The sequence below is a fragment of the Martes martes genome (genome assembly GCF_963455335.1).
Source record: "Martes martes genome assembly, chromosome: 5".
NCBI classification, from domain to species: domain Eukaryota; kingdom Metazoa; phylum Chordata; class Mammalia; order Carnivora; family Mustelidae; genus Martes; species Martes martes.
The window spans coordinates 72,654,016-72,679,768 of record NC_137892.1 but is presented as its reverse complement, the minus strand read 5'-3'; the positions used below and the strand labels follow the sequence as shown (position 1 = coordinate 72,679,768).

Here is a 25,753-nt window from a genome sequence, read left to right as displayed (position 1 = left end):
AGAAAAACAAACAAACAAACAAAAACAATGAAGAAACCCTACCTAAATTATGGAACATGAACAAGTGAAATATTAACATCATGGGAGTTCAAGAAGGAGAAGAGAGAGAGAAAGAGGCAAAAAGCTTATTAAAGGAAATAATGGCTACAAACTTTCAAGATCTGGGGAGATATATGAACATCCAGGTATCACATTGTACACTTAAAGTAGATACTGTCAATTATACTTTAAATTTTTTTAATTTTTTAAATATTTTCTTTATTGGGCGCCTGGGTGGCTCAGTGTGTTGAGCCGCTGCCTTCCGCTCTGGTCGTGCTCTCGGGGTCCTCCGATCGAGCCCTACGTAGGGCTCTCTGCTCGGTGGGGAGCCGGCTTCCCACTCTCTCTCTGCCTGCCTCTCTGCCTACTTGTGATCTCTCTCTGTCAAATAAATACATAAAATCTTTAAAAAAATATTTTATGTATTTATTTGACAGAGATCTCTTTGATGTTAATGCAGTATTTTTTATACCAGATAAAACAATTTTTTTAAATTAATTCACTTTTTATTTAGAGAGAGAGTGGGAGTAGAGCAGGGCAAAAGGAGAAGCAGAGAGAATCTTAAGCAGGCTCCTCATTCAGTGCCGAGCCCCAAGCAGGGCTCAATCTCACGACCCTGATATCATGACCTGAGCCACAATCAAGTCGGATGCCATACTGACTAAGCCATCCAGGCACTCCCAGAATTTTAAATTTTTTATATTGCTTATTTATTTATGTCTAGTCACAGTGACTGATAGCTTTGTAGAACAGTTTGCTTTAAATTTATATCAATATAAAAAATATTATTTGCTAAGAGAAGACAGTATTTTGAGTTTTATACTTTCATTTTTTCAAAAGTAACTATTATTACCTAAGTAACTACAGTTCTAAGTGCTTTTTTGCTTAAAACATTTAAATCCCTAAGATAAAATTTGGCCTAGTGGAGATAAACATATCCATTAATTTTTCTCTGGAATTCACAGTAAACATATTATACATTCTCTCTAGTGAGCTGACATTTCAAGCAAACACAAATCATGATCTTACCAATAAATGGTGAAGTCATAATCCTGAATATGGTAATGAGTAAGTTACATAAGGCCATGAAAAACGGTAATATAAGAGCAATGAAAAACATTAATATAAGAGCATCTATAAAAATTCTTTAATTTTACTAAAAGTAGTAGTATGATTTAAAGATATATTCAGTTTCACAAACTAAAAATATATAAGAATCAAGGTGGTTAACCACCCAACAAAAAACTCTATATATTACAGATGACATTCATCAGATTGAGAAGTCACTCCATGGCTTTAATAATTCATTAGACTTTTAAGTAAGTAGACATTTAAATAAGCTAAAAGTTACTTTGAGACAACAACAATTCAAAAAGGCACTCTGTGCCGCCCCAAGGCCCCAAGGAGGTACTTTTCTAACCTCCACCATATAACCAATCAAAAATGGCATGAGATTAGGGAGGGCACAGATTGCATGGAGCACTGGGTGTGGTGAAAAAACAATGAATACCGTTACGCTGAAAATAAATAAAAAATTTAATTTAAAAAAATGGTATGAGATACGAACTCTTCAAAGTACCGTCCTGTTAAATCCTGAGATCATTTCCAGTACTAGTCCAACCATTAGGAGACAAATTTAAAAAGAAAATTTTATATTCAAACCTCGGGCATCAAGAAAGCACTCAAAGTAGCTTATAGAAACAAGGAAGAGCTCTGCAGAGGATCAGAAAAATATCTGGACCAATTCAGAGGAACAAGACAGCTGAATATTGCAGCCAGTGCAAAGAAAAGATGGCTAACTGCCCAGATAAATTTCATGACTCAAATACTTCTAAACGTGCACTCTTGGTATAGCTACTGTCATTTGATGCAAAAGCTAAAAATTGAATGCACATACAATAACAAAAATATAAAGCACTAGGAGTCCACTGGGCATTGTCTTTTTGGGGAGAGTTGGACTTCATAAATATAAACACAGAAGCCAATGTAAATTATCTGTGATCATTTTGCTAACCATATATAACAAACATTTTCCTGTAGTAATTTCATTGACACTAATCATATCCATATATATATATTTTATACAAATGTTTCTATATTTGCACAATTCTTAGTGTATTTTTAACTCCTCAAATACATTTGGGAATCATTCCAGACCACAAGACTCTGAAGAATTGCAGAATTTATCACACTGACATGTCAACACATATGAATACAGAACCCATACAATGTTGTTTTTATTCACCAAGCATGTCATAAACAAAATTTTCTAGTTTACAATGCCAGGTAGATGAAGTCAATTATAGTAATTAGAATTGTTAAAAAAAAAAAAAAAAACTCAGAAGCTTTAACTCTACAACTTAGTTAACAGGGACATTTTTTAAAAAGTTAAAGTCACATTATCTTCTGGGATCTCAAGATTCTGATGCCATGTGACTTTTTACTCCCTCCGTATAGTTTAATGTAGAGTCAATGGGCACACCACAGAAGAAATACATGTTAAATACTATCTTGCCAATTAAAGAAATAAGATAACAAAGAATATTTCCTTTTACTAAATAGAATAATGCTTCATTTTGCTCAATTTTTTTATTTTTAAATACTGATAAGAGGTCAAAAGACAAGTTCATCTTAAATGATTTAAGCATGCTTCTAAACAGTCATAATTAAGGTATAAAAAAACTAAGACAGCTAGCATAGTATAGTCATAGAAGACAGGATTACCAGGGTTTGAGATCTGTGCTTTCACTTACTTGAGCAATTAAAGTATTTTAAACTAGTTTCCTCATTTTTTACATGGGAAAAATAATAATGGTATCTATTTCACAGAGTTCTTGTTGGAGAGTAAGGAATAAAAGGATCTGAACAAGTTATGTAAAACTGGAAAGAAATATATAAATTCATTGCATTATCATCAAATAATAATTTTTTCCCTGAGAAGCAAGCTATCAACATGTAATGTAATAAATGTGCTTCTTTATATTTAGACCTTAATTAAAATATTTTTAATTAAATAAACATTCATCCAAGTAAATTGTGTAACTATTGATGTCCTCCCTTTTAACAATTTGGAGATAAGAATAATTAATGTATTTTATAACCAAGAATGATGACTCAGCTTTGTTTTTAAAATATAATCTCATACTTTTTAATCTTTGTTTTATTATGTATTTTGTTCAATGAAGAAAACATACATGTGCTTCCAATTAAACCTTAGGAATAGGTATCAGTTGAAGGAAAGATGTTTATTATATTTCTAAGTCAACTCTAAATATGTTCTTTTTTCTTATTTGGATCATTTGATACAAATACTATAATAGTGTAATATATTCTTTCTCAATTGTGATTAACAAATTTACCAGTTTGCTTTCAATATATTCATTCCCTGAATGAGGCTTTAGACAGAACCAAATACAGTTAAAATATCAAACACAACAATCAAAGATAAAATATTTGCAACAAACCATACCTAGTAATAAGAACAGCATTATCGTGGTGGGCAATCCCATTTTCTGGAATCGTGTTTCCATCACTTTGGTGAGAGAGAATGGATTTCTGCCATTTACAGAAGCTATCGAGGGACTTGTCTGCATGGTGGTTTATCTCCAAGTTTGGCTGCAATACAACATGCATACCAGAAATGTTCCAAACAAATTACTAAGGTCAGTTGTTAAAACTTTTGAAGACTAAAGTGGGACTATAATTAGAAGCAGTGGTTTCTAGGAATAATCTCTTGCCAATTTTTATCTCTGTAATATCTGACCTAGAGTTAATTTAGTGTACTATTGAATATTCTTTCCAGTTCCAGCTTTAATGATCATGTGAATATATGTGATTCTCAGCAACCAAAACCACTATTAGTAGATCTGCCATGCAAATGCTCATCCTTATACTGAAATATAAAGCTAATATACATATATGGAGCCTTAACATGACATAGGAGTTATATTATTATAAACTACTTAAAATATTAAATGCTTAGTAGTGAAAATCATATTCAACTAGAACTTTCTAAGAGGATCAATAATAAAATATTTTATAATACATAATTCTATAGCCTGTTTGTTAAAGGTTTTAGATTTCTAAACTAACTCATTCTTACCTGATCTTCTGTAAGAACAATTAAGCGGGCCACTATAATATTCACAACGTTTCCTAGGCTGGAATCACGGTAAAGTTTGGCAACCTGACCTCCAGAAAATAAGAAAAGACACAAAGTCAGACAAAAATCATAGGCCGATTGTTTAGTACTTTTTTAAAGAATGGTAAAACAATTTTTCATAAATTAAACCAGTTTGTATATAAAAAGATATTATTTTATCCCATCTCACTTAGAATTCTACCCTCAAGATGCCTCCATAAAAGATTTTTATACAAATATACCTTAAGAAATATTTTCTCCTAAAACTGAACTATAACATAGTAATTAAGAGGGTGAGCTGATGTTTCAAGTTAAAGAAAACCTCTTAAATAGGATTTAATATGACCCATTCAAAAACACATCATCTAAAATGAACAAAAGTTCATCTTTAAATTTATTTCCTATGGAACTGAAGCATTAATATATTAATTCTTTCTCATTTTAGATGAGTAAATTCTTAAAATCATTAATTCACATTAAAAATCCATGACCTTAGTCAAAACCACAAATTATTAAGTTAAAATATTATATAGAGGCATCAAACTTACAATATTCATCACACTCAAAATGTAATGTTCAATGTCTTTGCGGCCATGGTAGCCCACCATCATTTTGTCTGCCACTACCAATGTCTCCACAAACCGCTCAATGCTTACTGATCTCTTCTGTCTGTGGCGGATATGCGTGCCATTAATTGGTAGTGAAGAAGGAAAAGTAGATGTGTCATTCAGCCACCAAGGTTTGCCACTTCTTATGAGGTCTACAATAAAATAATTAACTAGTTCAGATAGGTTCACCAATGAAGCTTACTTATTTTTAAATCTTTCATATAGACATGCTTCTCATAAAGTTTCTAAAGTATTAAGATATTTTAGTGAGGAGAGGGGATGAGGAAATATAGTAGTGAGAAAATTAAACTCTTTAAAGTTTTCAAAATAGTCATCTTAGTTGAAACAAATTGAACATTAATAACATTCAGCTGTTCATAAAAACAAAAAATAAGCCTAATGAATAAAAATATTTTAAAATAATCATTGCATATTATTCTAGTGACTGATTATGTCATAATATTTTTAAATATAGATGTACTTTATATAAAGTTTTCTTAAAAACAACTAGAGCATTAACTTTATAAATACCATAAGACAATTCTGATGAAGAACATCAATATTGCAAAAATCTGTTCCTTTTCTTTTTTTTTAAGTAAGCTCTATGCCTAATGTGGAGCTTGAACTCACCATCTCAATATCAAGAGTCACATGCTCTACCAACTGAGTCAGCTAGGTACCCCCAAAATCCTATTCCTGAAATGTCTCTGAGCATTTATGTTAAAGTAAGATTTTTTATTAAACTATCTTAATTAGAGAAATTCTACTGCTCTAGAAATCTCAATTCTAAAAGCCTGTGAATTAAGCTTTTTATTTAGTTTTACAATATATAACTATTTATACTAACAGAGACCCAAAGTAGTCCTCTTCCAAAACCTAGAGGTAAGTGGTGCTACAATGAGAGTTGAAGGATTACGATTCCAGCATGGCTTCCTTTAAATTACATTTCACTGTGGACTGCAGTTTAATCCTTTGTTTTCTAACAGTTGGTCCTTCAGTACAGAGAAAACCTTTTAGTTCTATGGTATTTGTAAACACTTGTCTCACTTACATTTACCTTTATTTAATAAACTTGAACAGGTATAGGTTCTCTGCATACCTTACTTTCATATCTGTATGATCTTTCTAACATCTACTTATTAAACAATTTAGTGAAGAAGAATCAGATTAATTTATATAATATAATTGACAGAAACTGGCAGCATTTTCTATTATTTTTCTAATTTCTTTAGCCTTTACCCTTTAAAAATTACTTTGGTAAGAGTTAAAAATTTTAAGAAATAAGAGATGGAAATGACTATGACAAATACCAGTAAAATAGTTTTGAAACTCATATAAATTAAATGAGTATATTTTATTCCTAAAGGCCAAGAGAGGGAGAGACATATTACTTTTTAATTCAATAGTATAACTTCTGGACAGCCAGTAAGTACTCCCCTCTTCCAGACAGACTCTTAAGGTGGCCCCCATGATCTCCCAATGTTTACACTTTGTGTGATCTCCTCCTCTTTAGTGTGGGTGGGACTGTATCTTGCTTCTAACCAAGAGAATACAGCAAAGATAAAGGGATATACATGATTACACACATATGAGTACATAATTATATTACATAATATTGTAGCATCTTTCTTACTAGAGTCTTTCCCTTGCTGGCTTTAAGGAAGTAGGCAACCAAGTTGGTGAACTGTACATGACAAGGAACTACAGATGGCCTCTGGCAGACAACCAGCCCCAAACTAAAGCTTTCAGTCTTTTAATAGCAAGTAACTGAATGCTGCCGACAATCATGGGAATAGGAAGGTAGATTCTTCCCCTGTCGAGACTCTAGAAGAGAACCCAGTCCTGGCTGAGGCTAAGTCAATTAACTCATTCATGTACAACTTCAGGTCCACAGAAACTGTGAGATAATAAAAGTATGTTGCTTAAGCCACTGAGTTTGTAGTAATATTGTTATGAAATGGTCAAAATCCTTTCTGCATTAACATAATTCCAGTTCTTTTTTTGCTCATCTTCCAATATCATAAAACCACCCATGTATTCAAATCATGCCTAGTTTTCTCTTCCTCCAGATGAACAGTCTAAATGTCTAAACGTAGGATTTCATTTCCATTATTTTGATCATTTTCACTCTTCTGATCCATTCAATTTCTCCTTATATTCATTTAAAGTATTTGTGAAAAGAATTAGACTTGATTGGGCAAAATAAACACAGCAATAATGTTCCTCATTAGACAGTACTCAATATAAAGTAGTTATTGATATCATCATTTTAAAAAATTTCAGACTTCGGCTTTTTAAATTGTTAGTTTGCTTGGTTTTCACTCCAACAGATAAATGTATATATAATGTCTTTGATGGATATTCATAAATGGAAAGAGTCTTTTATGCAAAGAATTTGTAGTCCGATGTATAAAAAATACACACACAATGAATAAATGTAATCAAGATATCTGGTTTCACTTTAAAAATTAAATTAATCCAGCATGATTAGATCATTACAAAACATTATCTACATGCTGTAATTGTCAACTGACTGCTTAATGTTAAGCTTAATGATCTGTAACTAATATCTTGTTTAATCTAAAAGAGAATACACAACTGACTTGTTTCAAAACAAAGATCAGTAGTTATTCAAATGATACTTACTACATATGCTCTATTTAATTTTGGAAAGAGTTTAAAATGTCAAAGAAAACATTCCTCCATAAATATATACAATAAAGAACTTTTCCCCAAAATCAAATATGTAGATCTCTTTGTCATCTGAAATAAGATCTTAAATTTTTGATCAATCTCAAAATATTTTTAATATATACAAGTTGTTCAAAATATTTTTAATATATACAAGTTGTTCAAAATTATTGCATGGACCTGCTTTATTTTTCGCTAATAGCACTTGTTACTTCTTGATAGTTGGCCATGTATTTATTTGTTTGCTTGATTGCTTTTTTAATTAACTCTCTTCTACTAGAATATAAGCCTCATGGGAGCAGAGACTTTTCTTGTTTTATTGCTGCATCTCAACACCTCGAATAGCCTGACGCATACATGCTAAATGAATATTTATTTAATAAATACATAAGTAAATTATGCAGGTATAGAGACATAATAATATCTACATCAATGGACAAGAGTATTCAGTTATCCCTGGGTAGTGGTAAAGAGCAATTTTCACTTCCTTTTTTTCTTTTTAGCACATATTTACTAAATTTTCTACAAAAAACAAGTATTTTTTATTATTTTTTGAGATTGATAATACAATTTAATCAGAATGGGAAAATTTATGTCTGAATATGAGATAAATACGCCCACTCTCAAAGGGTTTTTCTATATTATATTTTGATATAAAATTGAGTTCCCAATAACTGGTTAACTGGGAATTAACACCTATAAATGCACATGTCATTTGAATTATGCTGCCAAAATAGTATCATAATCAAGATCAGTAGTTCTTAACCAGATATTTCCCAAACTTAATAATCATAAAATATATATATTTTTTAGTGATATTCCTATAGAACTTAGGGAACTATGACAGATTCTCCACTCTTGGGAAGCCAGTGAAACATTTGAAAGTATGTAATACAGGGACACCTTTGTGGCTCAGTCAGGTAAGCGTCTGCCTTCGGCTCAGGTCATGATCCCAGGATGCTGGGATCCAGCCCATGTTGGGCTCCCTGCTCAGCGGAAAGTCTGCTTCTCCCTCTCCCTCTGCCTCTCCCCCTGCCTGTACTCTCTCTGTCTCTGTCTCAAATGAATAAATAAAATCTTGGAAAGGAGGAAGGGAGGGAAGGAAGAAAAGAAGAAAAAGTATACTATAGCCAGATGTAGGAGACAGCCCACTAACGACAAAAACAAAGCTGAAGACAGGAAGACTCCAGTTAGAAAGTCATTACAGGGGAGCAGGCAAGCGATAACCAGGGTCTGAACTAAATAGACTGGTGTTAAAGGTAACAGAAATGACTAGTGAATAGACTAAAAGTGAGGAAATAGTCACAGTAATTCACTTAAGATTTTTCAGCCATTCAAGAATATCTCATTCACCTGCTTTATTTTTTGCAAATAGCACAGTAATCCAGGGGGAGAGACCATAAAAGAAGAAAATCCTCCCCAACAAGGACAAAATTTTATGTTGGCAATAAGAGATTTGCTGAACTATCTGATTCATGCCTCAAACTTTGGAAAAGAAGGATCTACCTCAGCAAGACCAATGAATAAGATAGGCCCTCCAAAAGAAGATAATTTGAATATCTAAGGGTTAAGACTTATCTTTCAGAATACAATGAAATCTTTAAATATTTTTGCAAAAAGTCATCTTTATAATCATGATGTGAAGGATTCCACGTTATGGAAAAAAATGATAGGAAAATTATATTGCAGTAAACAACTAAATATTTGAATCCTAGTTTTTCATGAATTTATATATTGTTGTACTTACAGTTTAAATTCAGTAAATATAAGATAAACTAAACTATTTCCATAATTTTTAGTTTCATTTCTCAATGCAAAGACCCATCAAAAAGTTTTTCATTGTTTTCTATGAAATTTTATGTCATGCCTTAAGCATGACATAAAAGTGGTCTTTTTCTGTATCAATTACTTTTACTTTTACTGTATCAATTACTCTTCATCAACAAGGATGTCCCAGAGATTACTCAAGATGTGTAAGTAGAATGAGAACAGTCACTTGAAGAAAGAACTCCAGAGCACACTGAGACTTGAAGCAGAAGAAAAGGAGCCCAAGAAGCATATGGATATAAACAAAACAATGGGTTTGTTTAACTCATTCTATTCTTAATAAATCTACTTGTTGAACTCTTCCCACTTTTTTCTAAAATTACTTGTTGCTGAACTTTTCTTTGTATTAAGCTGAAACATGCTGAAATACTGAAATATACTGTCCCTGGCTCCACCAAAAGAACTATACAGAACAAACTGAATCTTCGATTTTTTTTAAGATTTTATTTTTATTTATTTATTATTATTATTATTAATTTTTTTAGAGAGAGAGACAGGGGAGGGGCAGGGGGAGAGGGAAATAGAGAATCCTAAGGAGCCTCCCCGCTGAGCACATGAGCCCAGCTCCGGACTTGATACCACAACCCTGAGACCACATCCTGAGCCAAATCAAGAGTCAGACACTTAACCAACTGAGCCACCCAGGAGCACCTTTAAAGATTTTATTTTTAAGTAAACGCTATATCAAATGTGGGGCTCAAACCCACAATCTCAAGATCAAGAGTCGCGTGCTCCACAAACTAAGCCAGCCAGGTGCCCTTAATTTTTTTCTTAACATAATAGCTCTTTAAATACTAGAAACAGTCATCTCAATAATAATGATAGCTACAATTTGACTGAGCAACTAATGTGTGCTGAGAAAATATTTAGAGAGTTTGGTTCATTTGTCTAAAACTACACCAAAGCCCATATTTTTTCTATTATGCCAGATATATCCTCTATTCTGTAAGTTTTCTAATCTTTAGACTAAACAGCCTCCTAACCCCTCACCTCTAGTGTTGCTTTTGTCTCAGTCAGTCTCCACAGGACTGCCAGGGTTATACTTCTAACACCCAAATCTGATCATGTCATTCCTGCTTAAAACCTTTCAATGGGTTTCCAGCACACTTAGGATAAACAAATTCCTTAATATGGTTTACAAGCCCTTTGTGTCTTGGCCTTCCTTGTCACTTCAGTTTCATCTCTCATGGCCACTCCTCACCCACTATGAAATCCACCCATCCCTCCAGTCCACATTCTAATAACCCGTTCTATTAACTGGCAATGACTGCAATGTGATATTCTCTCTTCTGGTTCAGGACTTTTGTAAATGCTGTTTCCGCTATATGGAACATTCTACCCACTGTTCCCTCTACTTCTTTCTGCACAGCTACCTTCTCTTTCTCCATCAGGCCTCAGCTTAAAAGTCACTTCTTCCATGAAGACTTCTTTGACCATTCATGTCTAGGTTTGCTGTCCCTGCTATATATTTCCATAGTACCCTAACACTTGAATACTACCTTAAGACTCTTCAAATCTTATTCAAGTGTCTAACATCTCACCATTAGCATAAAAACATCAGACTAACCAAACAGCACAGAGGACTAGGCAACACTTGTGCTGGAAAATTATAACTATTACCTGGATAAAATAGGGTGGGGGTTTTTTCCCCTTCAAAGAAAAAATAATTTTACACAGACTTATATTTTAAGAACTTCTCAAAGAGCTTCCAACTATTGATAAGTGACATCCTTTTTTTTCCCCAATAAAAAGGAAGGTAGGTTTTTTTTCTTCTTGTTTTTTTAATTCAGGTATAATTAACATAAACATACAGTTATAATAGTTTCAGGTGTAGAACATAATAATTCAAAAATTCTATACATTACTCAGTGTTCATCAAGACAAGTGTGCTCTTAATCCCCCTTATCTATTTTACCCATCCCCACATCCACCCTCCCTCTGGCAACCACCAGTTTGCTCCCTGGAATTAAGAGTCTGGTTTTTTGTTCATGTCTTTTTAATTTTTTTTTCCATTTTTTTCCTTATGTTGTTTCTTAAATTTCAAATATGAATGAAGTTATATGGTATTTGGATAGGTGACATCTTTTAAGAGGACTCTGGGCATTATCATTCTAATTACTCAAATTCCTATTGACTTTTATTATTAACCTTTCCATAGGTGTCAGAAGAAAGACAGTGGCAATAAAACACAATACACTTTGTAAAAGCCACACACTCACTCACCAGAAACCCCACAATGAGAGTGATCATACAGATGTCGTTGCTGGAGGGTAGACTTTTTGTAAATAACATGAGGATGACCATTTTCATAACTAAAATGTGTGGAATCCTCTGTGGTATTCTTTAATGGTTCAATAAAATATTCTTCATCTTCTGTAGCAATAACGCCATGCTAAAAGAAGAAGGAGAAAAGAATTTACCAAGAAGAATCATTTTAAAAGTCAATTATCATTGCCAAGAGTCAAAAATAAGTTGATACCTCTCCAAAAAGAGGTTAAAACACATGTTAATAGAAATTCAGTCAATTATCTATACCCAGCAAAACATTATATTTATTTATCTATATCTTAAAGAGGGTTTTTAAATTCTTCTACATGCCATACATGTCTTGTACTAAGCATGTCACATACAATATTTCCTCCAATCTTCCGCAAAACTCTGTGAGGTAGCAGAGATCGCCATGTGCTCGCTAAGACTTGTTTCCTTTCCAAATTGTGCACACAGCTTAACTACATCCTCTGTGTTTAGGGATAGCTCTATAATTAAGTTTTGGCCAATAGAAAATGAGAAGAATACTATATACCACTTTTAAGCTCATCTCTTGAAAACCTTCCCAAAGAAAATACTCTCTCTGAAAAACTACCTAGGGGAGGCAGAAGCTGAAAGAGAAGCAATCTGTGTCCCTGACTGACTTCATGGAAAGCTGCCCAGCATAGACACTGATACAAAGGAGAAATAAATTTCTGTTGTGATAAACAATAGACATTTTAAAGTTCATGTCATACCAATTAATATGTCCTTGATTGATATATATCTTATTTATCTCCATTTTGCAGATGAAGTAATAGACTCAGAGCTTAAGAACTTCCCCAACATTACATAGAGATAAATGAAGGAGCTGCAATTCACATAAAGCTCTGCTCTTATTCATATGATATATTCCTTATACCTATCCACATAGCGGAGTGTTAGCTCAACTATGGTTCCTTTTTAAACCTTTCTCTAGCCCAAATGGAGTAGCTTCAACCTTCTTTTGAGCTCCAACAGAGCTTATTATTGGTATCATTTATTTTTAATTAATGCCACACTTTTTTGCTACCTCTCAAGTCTGGAAGCTATATTTACATTTGGTATAACTTTTCAACTGTATGTTTTATCTCCCCAACTATACTAATTGCTTTTTTTTAGGCAAAAGGTTAATGTTTCATAAATCTTTTTATTGGTTATAACTATAGAAAGTGTTTCATATGTAGTATGAACACCAAATAAAAGTTGGTAGATTAAAAGAAATGAGATAGTTAAAGTTATCTGCATTAGAAATAAGAACTTCCAGGGGCACCTGGGTGGCTCAGTGGGTTAAAGCCTCTGCCTTCAGCTCAGGTCATGATCCCAAGGTCCTGGGATCGAGCCCCGCATCGGGCTCTCTGCTTGGCAGGGAGCCTGCTTCCCCCTCTCTCTCTGCCTGCCTCTCTGCCTACTTGTAATCTCTGTCTGACATGTGATCTCTATCTGTGAAATAAATAAATAAAATCTTTAAAAAAAAAAAAAAAAAAAGAAATAAGAACTTCCATACTGGTCTATTAGTGTTTTCTTAAATACAGCACATGTGAGAACTGCTCTTAATCCAACTAATTTATGCTGTGACACTGGGTGAAACACAAACTCTCTTAGTGTATTTCCTCAGCTGGAAAAATGAAAGGGTTGGTGTAAATTAGTGGTTTTAAAACAGCACTCTGGGGAGCCCTAAGGGTTCCAGGGAAGTGCCCTCAAGGGACTGCCCCAGACAACAAAGGGAGACCTATAGGGCTTAGATTCCTGCACTTGGCAATCAGCTATGCTTTTATTAATCTATATAGTACTTTTCTACATAACATTTCATTTGAGAAAAAGGTCTTGCTGCTTTAAAAAAAAAATCTGAAAATCTCTGGTCTGGATAATCTCTAAGGTCCCTTTGAATCTAAATCTCTATGATTCTGTTCAGGGAAATTAATGTTAAGTACCACATGCTTGGAAAGAAAGATAAAATATAATCAGAGAGCTGCTCTAACTTATAGGTGAAGTTGGCCAGTACCTATACTAAATGAACTAAAGAATGCAAAAAAACAAAAAAGCAGGCCTTAGTCACTTCACATTATTTCGCCATTGTCTGCTTTACTTTAAGGATATAAGTCCCTAAATTAAATGCAAATACTGACAGGAATAACATAATATGCCATTAACACAGTCTAATACCTGAACATGAATTATTCTACCAGGAAGAGTAACAATGTGATCACAAACTGAGCATGATCCTACAGAAAAGAGGGCATGTGTAAGAAGTTTTGGTAAGAGAGAACTATAAGAAGTGAGGTAATGAGTACTGCCCAGAAAGATAGAGCACTAAAGTCATATCTTGCTAACCTGTGGGCAGAAGGATGTTGAAAGGTCCCAGACAAGAAGTTCAGGTTGCTGGGGGAAATAGAGTCAGTATTGGTAAGTAAATAAAATCTCTAATTTCAAATATGGAAAGACTCTGGGGAAAAAAATCCAGAAATTTTAAGTGTTAGGTACTCTGTAAGATGTTTGTACACATTTTCTCACTTATTCTTATTAGCTCTCTGAAGTAAGTACTACTATCATCTCTACTTTGCAGGTGAGAAATACAGACTAAGCAAAGTTAAGTAACCAACTCTTCAATTGACTTTGGAGTTTAGATTATTAGGCAGTATATTATTATCCCTTTATCATCTGAGGGTTGTTTCTGACTTTATTTATTCTTTCACTGAGGATGTTCTGAGTGCCTACCACATGGTAAGTACTATTCTGGTGGGGATACAGTAGTAAACAAAACCAACTTCTGGCTCTATGATGGAGCTTATATTCTGGTGGGAGGACCTAGATAAGAGGGATTCATTCATTAGATAAATGATCAATCTGGCAATGTTAAGTGTTAAGAAAAAAAAAGCAGTTTAAGAGGACAGAAACTAATCAGAAGTGAGAGAATTATATACTGTCTATGAAGGTCAGGGACATCCTCTCTAATAAAGTGATATTTGTACAGAAACCTGAACAAAATGAAGGAGCAGGTCAGACAGGTATCTTGTGAAAGAGCAGATCAGACAGTGGGAATGGCAACAAAGGCAATGAGGTATGAGCACACATACAGTATTTGAGAAACAGCAAGGAGCTAGTGGAGCTAGAGGGAAGAAGGGGGAAAATTATTACGAAATTAGAAAAGTGCTGGAGGGTAGATGATGGAGGGCCAGAAATCTGCACATGCCTAGCAAGAGCCCTGCTCTCCCTCACTTCCTTCTGCACCTCCACTCACTTCTACACAGTCTGCCTCAGGCCATCAGGATGAAAACCATCATGCCCCCTTTCCCTGACATGCCAATCCCTACAAGAAGCCCAAGACCCATCCCCTAGATTCAATTCCCCCTATGGTTATGTGCATCAGGTTTTCTGATTCCATCCCCTAACTCTCCCCTTTCACCATTTAAAACACTTCCCTTATGCCTTCTCAAACTCACGCTCAGCCTCGTTTGTGAATGTTCACTTCATATTGCTCAAACACCTGGGTCTCTCTAAATGACACTCTTTTTTCCCTGCAATCCTTTGGAATGGTGAATCCTCCGTTTTCTTTCCTATATGTCTCCTATTGGACCAGGAGGTAGGGGAAGTGTCCATGTGATTCACTGCCATTTCTAAACAATTCTCACTCTCTCCTTCCTCTAAAACAAACAACAACAAAAACCCCTGCCAGCTTCCAATCTCATGCCATCACCAACTCCCTCTGCCACTGCAGTTACTAATAACCCATAGGCACTTTCCTCATTCATTCAAGATTTAATTTCTGGATCACTGTCATTCTCTGAAATACTATTCCTGAAATAATTGTTGATTTCACTATCTTAAGTCACCAGTTCTTAAAATTTATGTGTGTGTGTTCTGGATCCCTTTAGAAATCTAGTGGGGATGAAGCCTAGGGACTACTTCTAAGAATAATATTTTAAATATAGAAAAAATATATAGGATTATAAAGAAAACTGTTATAGTGAAATACCATTATCAAAGTATTTTTTAAAATGTAATATAAAAATGCATGTGGCTTTTTCTAACACTTTAAATAAAAAGATCTAAAAAAAATAAAATAAATAAATAAATAAAAAGATCTGCAGTGGATCTAATAACTATCATAATTTTACAATGGTGATTAACATAAATAATATTTTGAAGAACCTGCAAAACTGTAAAATGACATGAAAATATCTATAATTTCTATTGGAGTCAGCTATTACCTTATTGGTTTGTTACTATATTCATAATTGAAGGAACTGTTAAATTTCAGTTAAGAATTAGTAAAGATAGGGGCACCTGGGTGGCTCAGTGGGTTAAAGCCTCTGGCTTCAGCCCAGGTCACAATCCCAGGGTCCTGGGATCCAGCCCCACATCAGGCTCTCTGCTCAGCAGGGAGCCTGCTTCCACCTCTCTCTCTGCCTGCCTCTCTGCCTGCTTGTGATCTCTGTCTGCCATATAAGTAAATAAAATCTTAAAAAAAAAAAAAAAAAGAATTAGTAAAGATAAAGATGTCATTTATTTCCATTCCAGTTCACAAATCCCCTGAATTTCATTCACGCACCCCAGGTTAAGGACTACAGACATAGATGGTTCCTTCAACTCCTGCCCTCTCAAACCCTTGACCTGCTCTCCATCAAATATCTTGTCATTCATTTTATCTTAAGCCCATATCCATAGTCAAACCCTAGAGTTCAGTATTTTCAATGCTTGCAGCCCTGTCAAAATCTCAAATTCAAGTATCCCATTCTTCTAGGACTATCCCTCTAGTATACTAACTCTAAGAGATAGTTCTTTTACACCTACTAAGACCTCAGGATTCTACCATCTTTTCATTATACTCCACCTACTTCATGTCCTCACTCCCTCCTAATCCATCTTCAGTTCCACCTTCAATTCCCTTGCTCTTTTCCTCCTTCACAGAATTTATGTGATAAACCACAACTCTGATCAAACCAGTTTTGATCCTCTGGGCCTGCAATCTTGCAGCTTCATTTAGACTGAGAAAAACACATCGAGATGCTGACTAGTCTCACTTTAAATTCATAACCATAATCTCAACAATGTCCTTAATGCTTCACAACAGTTTTACTACATTTCTCTAATACATTCAGTATCCTGTTCTCCTTGATAAATATTCCATAATTTCTTGTCTCCTCTTAATCCCTAATGACTCATCTTGCCATCTTCCATTCCAATAAACATCGTATAACGTCCTGCAAACTCCTACAACCCAAATATCTGCCTACCTGCACCTCATGATCATATAATCATTTTTATTTCCTCTTTTATGGATGAACTTGAGAAATTTTCCTTTTTTCCACATAATCATTCCCATATTTATCAAATAAAACAAAACCTCATCTGATTTCACTCTGCCTTTAGCAACTGATCATTTACTTTTTCAAAAAAATCTTTAAAATAATTATCTATGTCCTCTTTTCTCCCATTGCTTTTCAAATCTACTCCAATCAGGTTTTTGCCTATATTCCCTATGCCAACATGACTTCAGCACTGCTTGTCAAGGTCACCAACAACCTCCTCATTGATAAATCCAATGGCCAGTTTTCAGTCCTCTTATTTTTACTTGGCAGCATTTTTCTCTTGAAATAAATACTTCCTTTTCTTAGCTTCTAGGATATTTGTCTGGTTTTCCTTTAACTTTCTTATCTCATTATCCTTTGCTGTCTCTTCATCATCTTTCTGACCTCCCTAACCTCTTGGAGTGCCCAAAGGCTCAGTTCCTTAAGCCTCTTTTTTTTTTTTTTTTAATCTCTTCTTTATTATATTCCCTCACCCCAAGAAATTTCATATAATCTCCTGGCTTTAAATGTCATCTATATATTGATGATTCCCAATTTTATTTTTTTTATTTATTTTTTTAGAAGATTTTATTTATTTATTTGAGAGAGAGACAGTGAGAGAGAGGAGAAGGTGAGAGGGAGAAGCAGACTCCCCGTGGAGTTAGGAGCCCAATGCGGGACTCGATCCCAGGACTCCGGGATCATGACCTGAGCCGAAGGCAGTCGCTTAACCACTGAGCCACCCAGGTGCCCGATAATTCCCAATTTTATAACTCCATGATTCATATCCCTCTCCTGAATTTCAGACTTGCATATCCAATATGTTATACAAGATATCAAGTTTAACAAGTCCAACTGAATTTAAGATATACACTGCCCCATAGTACAGTCCTCCTCTAGGTTTTCCATCTCAGTTAATACCTGAGTCTTTCTTATCTCAACTCATGGCTGCTTTCTTCTAGTTGTTCTGGCCTCAAGCTTGGAGTCATCATTGATTTGATCCTGTGTCTTCTAAATCTACCATCTGGCCGCAGTTCTCTTTCCAACCTCACCTTCCATTACACTCCCTTTTTTTCATGAGTTCCAGCCAGGGCAGTCTTCTTGCTGTCTCCCAAACACTCTTAGCTCACATCTTCATACTTAAAGATTTCCACCTGGAAATCCTTTCCTTCAGATGTCAGCTTACCTTCCTCTTTTTCCTTAGGTCTTCACTCAGTATTTTTTCCTTCTTAGAACTTATCATTATCCAACGTACTGTGATTTTTATTTATTTATCTGATTGTGTATATCCTCCATGAGAATGCAAGCTTTGTGATGACAAGAATTTCTTTTTTGTTTAGTATTGTACTCCTAGCACCTAGATCAGTCCCTATTATATGATCAGTACTTATAAATATTTGGTGAATGGAAGAGTGAATAAGGGAAAATGTAGAAAGGCAACTGTGGACATAACTAAGAAATAAGGACAAAATGCAAAGAAAAAAAGTAAAAAGGAAAATCTCTTGAAAATTAGAAGTATGACTGCTTGTAATTTTTAAATCAGTTGAAGGAAAAGAAAGCAAAATTGGAGAAATCTCATAGAACTTAGAACAAAATAGAAAAAGAAGGAAAAAGAGAAAGACAAGGGAAGTAAAGAACCAATTACAAAAAGGCAGGGGTAGGGAACAGGAAGAGAAATTAAGGAAATAATTTATTAAATTTCTCTAAGCTGAAGGTGTGTCTTTAAGTTGAAAGCAACCATTAAATATCAAATAAGGATAAGGAAGGAAGATCCACAGCTTAGGACATTATTATAGACTTCTTAAAATAGAAAGGATAAAGAGAAGATCATATCACTTTCATTGAGGAAAAATCTTAGGAAAGAAAAAGAAAAGAACAAGAAGCAGACTGCCTTTCAAAATTCTCCCAAAATTAATCAGTGATAATTTTTTTAAATATCCTTAAATCATTCCCTAAGACATAAAATTGTACTTATAAATTTGATGCCCCATATTTCCATTTCCCAATTCCACCATCCATGGTTCTGGAGGAAAATGATTTTTTTAAAAAGATTTTATTTATTTATTTGACAGAGACAGCGAGAGAGGGAATACAAGTAGGGGAGCGGGAGAGGGAGAAGCAGAAGCAGGCTTCCTGCTGAGCAGGGAGCCTGATGTGGGGTTTGATCCAGGACCCTGGGATCATGACCTGAGCCACCCAGGTGCCCCTGATTTTTGAAACCAGAATTCCACATCCAGCTAAATTATTAACCAAATATGAGGGCAACATAAAGTAACTTTCAAATAGGTAAGGGTTCAGAAATTTTACCTCTCAGACACATTTTCTGATATAATTACTTGAAGATATTCTCCAATAAAACCAGGATGTAAACTCAGAAAGAGGAAGATGTGAACTAACCAGGAAAAAAGAATCCCAATATGAGAGATGTACAATAGCTCAAGAAATTAACCAACAGACTGGAAGAAAAAAAGTGCCTCCAAAGAATGGAATATATTCCAAGCAATAGATACAAAGACTAAGGAAATGGATAATACTGATCATTTGGTTAAAAAAAATTTGATTTTTTTCACAATAAGACAAAACAACAGTAATTAGAAACTCCAGAAATACAAAACCTGGATAAGAAAGCCATGGTTCAAATATAAAGCAAACTAAAATGTGACATTATTTTGAACAATAGACAAACAGTAATATTAGGAAGTCTTCTTTGAATGGGGCAAGGATTGAAATACTGAAAAATGGGTGAGAAAATAGGATTAGAAAACACTAATTACCTCTACATTTATATTATTTACAACTAGAAACAGAATTGGTTAAAAGGGCCTTTGAAGGGTACCTGGCTGGCTCAATTGGTGAGCCAATTGAGCTTGATCTCAGGATTGTGAGTTAAAGCCCCACATCGGGTGTGGAGCCTACTTAAAAAGAGGGGGGCGCTTCTAAAAGTGGGATTTTTAGAAAAAGCGTTCACATTTTACATTTGATTAAAAATGAAACATAAAACAAAATAAGAATAGATGCAGGAGTTACTAAGTGTGGTGAGCAAAGGTGTGATGAGGAACAGAGTATTTACATAGTCTCAAAGTATCTGTTCACAAATTCATTATTAGTTGCCAAGGAGAAAACAGTAACTTCAGTGGGCAAACGTGGCAGACCACATCTTAAGTAGCCAAAGGTAGTCAACATGGGCCATGCAGTTTCAATAGGAAGCAAAGTAAAACAAAAAGGTGTTAAAAAATAGAGGGAAAGAGAGCAAGAGTCAGAACCTCTTAATAAAGGATAAAGAATAGGAGCATCTGGGTGGCTCAGTGTGTTAAGCCTCTGCCTTCAGCTCAGGTTATAATCTCAGGGTCCTGGGATCAAGCCCCACATCGGGCTCGCTGCTCAGCAAGGAGCCTGCTTCCCCCTCTCTCTCTGACTGCCTCTCTGCCTACTTGTGATCTCTGTCTCTCAAATAAATAAATAAAATCGTTTTAAAAAAATAAAGGATAAAGAATAGATGGGTAACACTCCTCTATCCCCTTAGATGTAAAAGAGTATCCAAACTTAGATGGCAGTGCTGATGACTGGGAACAGTGTTTTTCTATCATATTTAATAGCAAATGTCATTTTAATATATGAGAAGTTTCGATACAGATTTATTTTGGATTATTCTTTTCTTCTTTTTTAAGATTTTATTTATTTATTTGACAGACAGAGATCACAAGTAGGCAGAGAGGCAAGCAGGAGTTGGGGGGAAGCAGGCTCCCTGCCGAGCAGAGAGCCCGATGCGGGGCTTGATTCATGACCCGGTACCATGACCCGAGCCGAAGGCAGAGGCCCCAACCCACTGAGCCACCCAGGCGCCCCTATTTTGGATTATTCTTATTCAAAAAAAATCTGTTTTATATATAAAGCCCAACACCATTTACAGAGAAACTAGCAATCAATGTACTCAATTTGTTCTGCAAATAATATATGGTTCTAAAAATTATTCTTTGAAGAGTTAATGCAAACATTATCAAAGGGCTATCAAAAGCAAAGACAAAAGAAATAACAAAAAAATTTAGACTATTATCTTTCTTACTTAACCCAACTCTGTATATTCTTAATGGGAGGAAAGACATTTACATTATGAATTTATTTCCCCATCAGAAACTAAAAATTGTAACATCTACTTACCAACCCAATACAGTTGCTTAAAGCCACTTTAGTTGTACTACGTTGATCTTGCAAGTATCCTGTGTAATGACAGTTGTCTAAAAAATCATGTTTCCACTGGGGTCCATCTTTCCCCCAATATTCTACTGTAAAATGTTTGGACACGAATTCTGTGTTGAGAGTCAAGTTTAGGTGAAAGTGCTTGCCATAGGCTGAAAGTTTGAAAAATAACTTAGATACTGCCTGTTGTGGATCGATAGGGTCCATACTCCGTCTTCTCCTGGAGTGTTTATCATTTTTCACAGTAAAGCTGAGAAAAGCTCCATTTTGATCAACCCTTATTGGAATAGTTAGCTGGTAGTGTTCTAGATAAGTCAGGAATTCCTCTTTGTAATCACAAGGCAGAGAATCCAGAAAAAACACATGGAAGAAAAGAAAATTTAACAGAACGAAGAAGTAGCAGTATAAACAAAAAAAAAACTATATCAGCATCATTATATGTGAGATATGAATAAAAACTGTTATATTAAACAAAATGAATCTTAAAATCTAATGATGAATTAGGTTCCAATTGTTCCTCAAAATAGAATCATTTTAAAATTAGTCTGAAAGACTATTGTTTGTTTTTACATTTATTTCTTACTGGATTCTAAAAGCTAAATTCTTATAGGAAACAGGAATATTTTATAATGAAATAAAAAACAGTGAAAAGTACACATATTTAAAATAATAGAATTTAGCTCAGATAAAATGTTTGTTAAAGTTATCCAAAGGAGTTAATATTGAATTTCTACAGCCTTGTAGAAATATTTTTTAAATTATCAGTTGGAATGGAAAATACGGAAGCCACTTCGGAAAGCAGTCTGGCAGTTCCTCAGAAGGTTGAACATGGAACTACCATCGGACCCAGCAATTCCACTCCTAGGTATTTACCTGAGAGAAATGAAAACACATATCCACACAAAAAGTTGTACATGACTGTTCATAGCAGCATTATTCATAATAGCCAAAATGGAGAAATAATCTGAATGTTTATCAACTGATGAATGAATAAATAAAATGTGGTATATTCACACAATGTAATATTATTCGACACAGAACTGATACATGTATGACATAAATGAAACTTCATAATAACTGCCTTCATTATTAAAGCTCATTATCTAACATTCTAAAAACATTATGCAAAGTGAAAGGAGTCAATCACAAAAGACCACATATTATGTGATTCGTTTTGTGGGAAATATTCAGAAGAGGAAAATCTCAAGACATAAGTAGATTAAGGCTGTTTAGGGCTGGCGTGGAGAGTGGTTTGGAGAGAATTTGGGAGTGATTGTTAATGGGCACAGGGTTTCTTTTGGTGTGTTGAAATGTTCTAAAATTGATTGTGGTGATGGTTGCATAACTCTGCAAATATACTATAAAGCCATTGAATGGTGTGCTTTATATAAGTAAATCATATCATATATTTATTGTATCTCAATAAAGCTGCTTAAAAATATTAGATTGACAAAAAAATTAAAGGATTATTACACATATTTTCCTCATTTATGTATACTTAATATTTCCAATCTACCTTCTTAACCACATCTTCCTTTAGTGAGGTTTACCACTAAGGGAAACCAAATGTCTGTCCATTGCCTCACTGTCTATACATGGAGTTAAACTCCCATGAGAGTATGACCAAATAGAAATAAATTAAAAGACAGTATTTATTTCATCTCTTATAAGTAAGAGTTCACACTAAATGTTACAGCTTTATTAATAAACTTTGAGAGCCACACTGTATACATATAGACTTCTAGACATATATATCAACATAGAAAGGCTTGAAAGTTTGACTCATCCACACCAAAAAATTATTGGTTACCAAACATTCATGGGAGGGCAATCAAAAAGGCATTTTAATAAATCTATAAAGATTGGCCATATCCATGGAAAACAAAATGTCATTCACTCCATGGATCTCTGTTAAGATCTTTTCTATAATATAAAGTTCAATTCTATATGGCGTCTGGTTTCAATTCTGTGGTGGCTCAGTCTGTTAAGCTTCTGCCTTCAGCTCAGGTCATGATCCCAGAATCCTGGGATCAAGCCCCCCATGGGGCTTCCTACTCAGTGGGGAACCTGTTTCTCCCTGTCTTCCCAGCTCATGTTCTCTCTTGCTATCTCTCTCTCTCTCTTTCTCTCTCTCAAATAAATAAATGAAATCTTTAAAATAAATAAATAAATAAAGTTCAATTCTATGGATTCAAATTAGGAACCCATGGATTAGAGTTTGAAAAGTTGAACTTCTTACCTCTCTTACTCTTTTACTCAGATTCTAGTTCTTATATCAGAATTCTTAAGCTTGGAAAGTATTTTTATCACTAAGCCTCCATATTAGAGGGACCTTGTATCAGAATACGTCTAGTTTTTTGTTCTTTTATAGCATAAACCCATGGATTCCTTTTGAACATGACCTTGCCTATAACTCTTAGCAATAAATGAGCTTGTTAAAGTTTAGGATTCAAAATAAAAGGTCTGGGTCTATCATCTAAGAAAGATCAGTCACCTGTAAAATACACTAGATGTTAAATACTAGTATAACAAGTTAGACTACTTAGAACCCTCAAGATTTATGAAACTAGCACTATTGATACAGTGGGCCCCCACTCCTATCACTACATATCCCAGAGAAAACATTCACCCAAACTAAATATTCAAAATCTTTTCTCATGAAATTAATAGCAATATTTTTTTGTCACTTTCACAAGCAGGACTCCTACCTTGAGAACTGTATGAAAGCCTGTGGTCACTATGAAATTCCGATGAAGCCATGATGAGGCTCAAAATCCAGGTCAACGTCTTCCACAAAATTTCCATAATTTAGAAAACTGGATGATTTTTTTGGAGGGCTACCTATGTGCTAGAGAGTCAATACCATACCAAAATCGAAGCATAACAATTTTATTTCTGTAAAATTTCTTGCAAATTAATTATTAGATGTTCCACTGTTCAACAGGTACTTTTTCCCAACATCCCATACTTTCTTCTGTATCTGGATTCATTTTTTCAATCCAAAAGGAAACAAAAGAATGATGGTAAAATTTTCACAAGCAAAGCATTTGGCTGATTAGTTACTAAAGTATGGCCATTTTTTAACCTAGAAAAACAAACAAACAAAATTTATGTTAAGTGAAAAATATCCTGTAGGGACAGAACTATATTGATGAATGTTTACCAAAAGACAAAAAATACAGTATGATTTAATATAGTTAAATTACACTATTGTTGTTCTTTATAGTCTAAAAACATTCACAAGACTAAACAATCAGAAACCTAAATGGTAAGCAGGATAATGCCAGAGCTACTTAATAATCGAAGAAAGAATCTGAAGTGAAATCATAAAAATTATTTTTTTAAGCTTTGAAGAAAAAATGTGTGCGTACAGTGACTAACCTCCTTTCGATAAAATAAAAGGTAGAGTGACTTCACAAGCAAAGTTCATTTTATATAAGAGATAAATAGTATATATTCCCATTCCATAACATGCTTTTTTAGAACACTCATATTCAAGATTGATTTGTTGCTATACAAGACACTTATTATTTTTTCTTAGAGTATATCTGCAAATACAGAGTGACACTTAGCAGCAGTCTGTGAACACTCAGACACTAGCACAAAATAAACTTCTAAAAATTTAAGCCATATTTACCTTACCCCTTGATTTTATCTGTAAGTCTTAAATGACTTAAAAAGGAACACAGGTAAGACAACTTCACCTATCTAGAATGTAACTGAAAATAAAAGAAGTTCATTTTCTGAAAAAGAAAGAATTTTTAAAAATTCATTTCAAGTATCAAAACAGATTTCCTGTCCTATTTCATTCACTTTCTTTTCAACTCACAACCTAACTCACAGTCCATGAATTTTCATTTCGTACCAAATGCTAGCATATGTGATTACCTGATTTCCCAGCACATAGTACTTTAGAAGAAAAGAGCAAAGGAACTAAGAAACTACGTCACTAACAGCACAAAACCGAAGAAATAGAAAGACAAATTAGAAATTAGTGGAAGAACCCCAAAGTAATACAGTTTGGGGTACAGGCAAATGGCCCTTAAATAGTCTGACAGTTCCTATTTTGTTATAGCTCAATATTTGATATTCAAAACACTGCCTGAGTCAGGAATAAAAGATTAAATTGTTTTTAATAATATAACTTATTACTAATATAGAGAAGTACACAAAAAGTACTAGAAAGATTTTCATTCCACATTCCTAATGTATGGGATTAAATAATAAATGTTTACATATATGTTGGTCAAAAAAATGAGTAAATGAATGAATAAATACTGATTAAAAGAAAGTCACTTTAGACATATAAGACGATATTTGTAGTTGATTGAAAAATTAATTTATGTGGAATACTTCATTCCCTATGGTGCTAAAAATATTGGTTATTACAACAAATAAAACAACTACAATCATTTAAAACTTCTTCCATCCAAAAACTAATTTATTAATCAACAAATATGCTTTACCATGTTCTTAAAATGCTGCTATGAGGCTACAGAAAAGATTAACACAATCATTGCCATTTGAGAGTTCATAATCTAAGCAAGAAAGAAAAAAAATTCAAGGCAGACTGACATTTGCCATAATAAAATTATGAAAAGGCATTAAAGAGATCAGATGAGGGAAATGACTTCTGAATCAGAGAAGGATGGATCAAGAAAAGCTTATTTAAA

General features: G+C 34.1%; 1 protein-coding gene across 1 annotated transcript in view; it reads right to left on the bottom strand.

Moving 5' to 3' along the window:
* Window positions 1-24,165, bottom strand: part of ADAMTS6 (ADAM metallopeptidase with thrombospondin type 1 motif 6) — a 292,490-nt gene extending 268,325 nt beyond the window's left edge. The window contains exons 1-6 of the mRNA XM_080804246.1: window positions 23,789-24,165; window positions 21,042-21,406; window positions 11,530-11,698; window positions 4,729-4,940; window positions 4,142-4,225; window positions 3,509-3,654 (exon numbers count right to left, since the gene is read on the bottom strand). Coding sequence (XP_080660372.1) covers window positions 3,509-3,654; window positions 4,142-4,225; window positions 4,729-4,940; window positions 11,530-11,698; window positions 21,042-21,406; window positions 23,789-23,885 — 1,073 coding nt within the window. The 5' untranslated portion in view covers window positions 23,886-24,165. The remainder of the gene's footprint in view (window positions 1-3,508; window positions 3,655-4,141; window positions 4,226-4,728; window positions 4,941-11,529; window positions 11,699-21,041; window positions 21,407-23,788) is intronic.
* Between the last annotated feature and the right edge of the window lie 1,588 nt (window positions 24,166-25,753).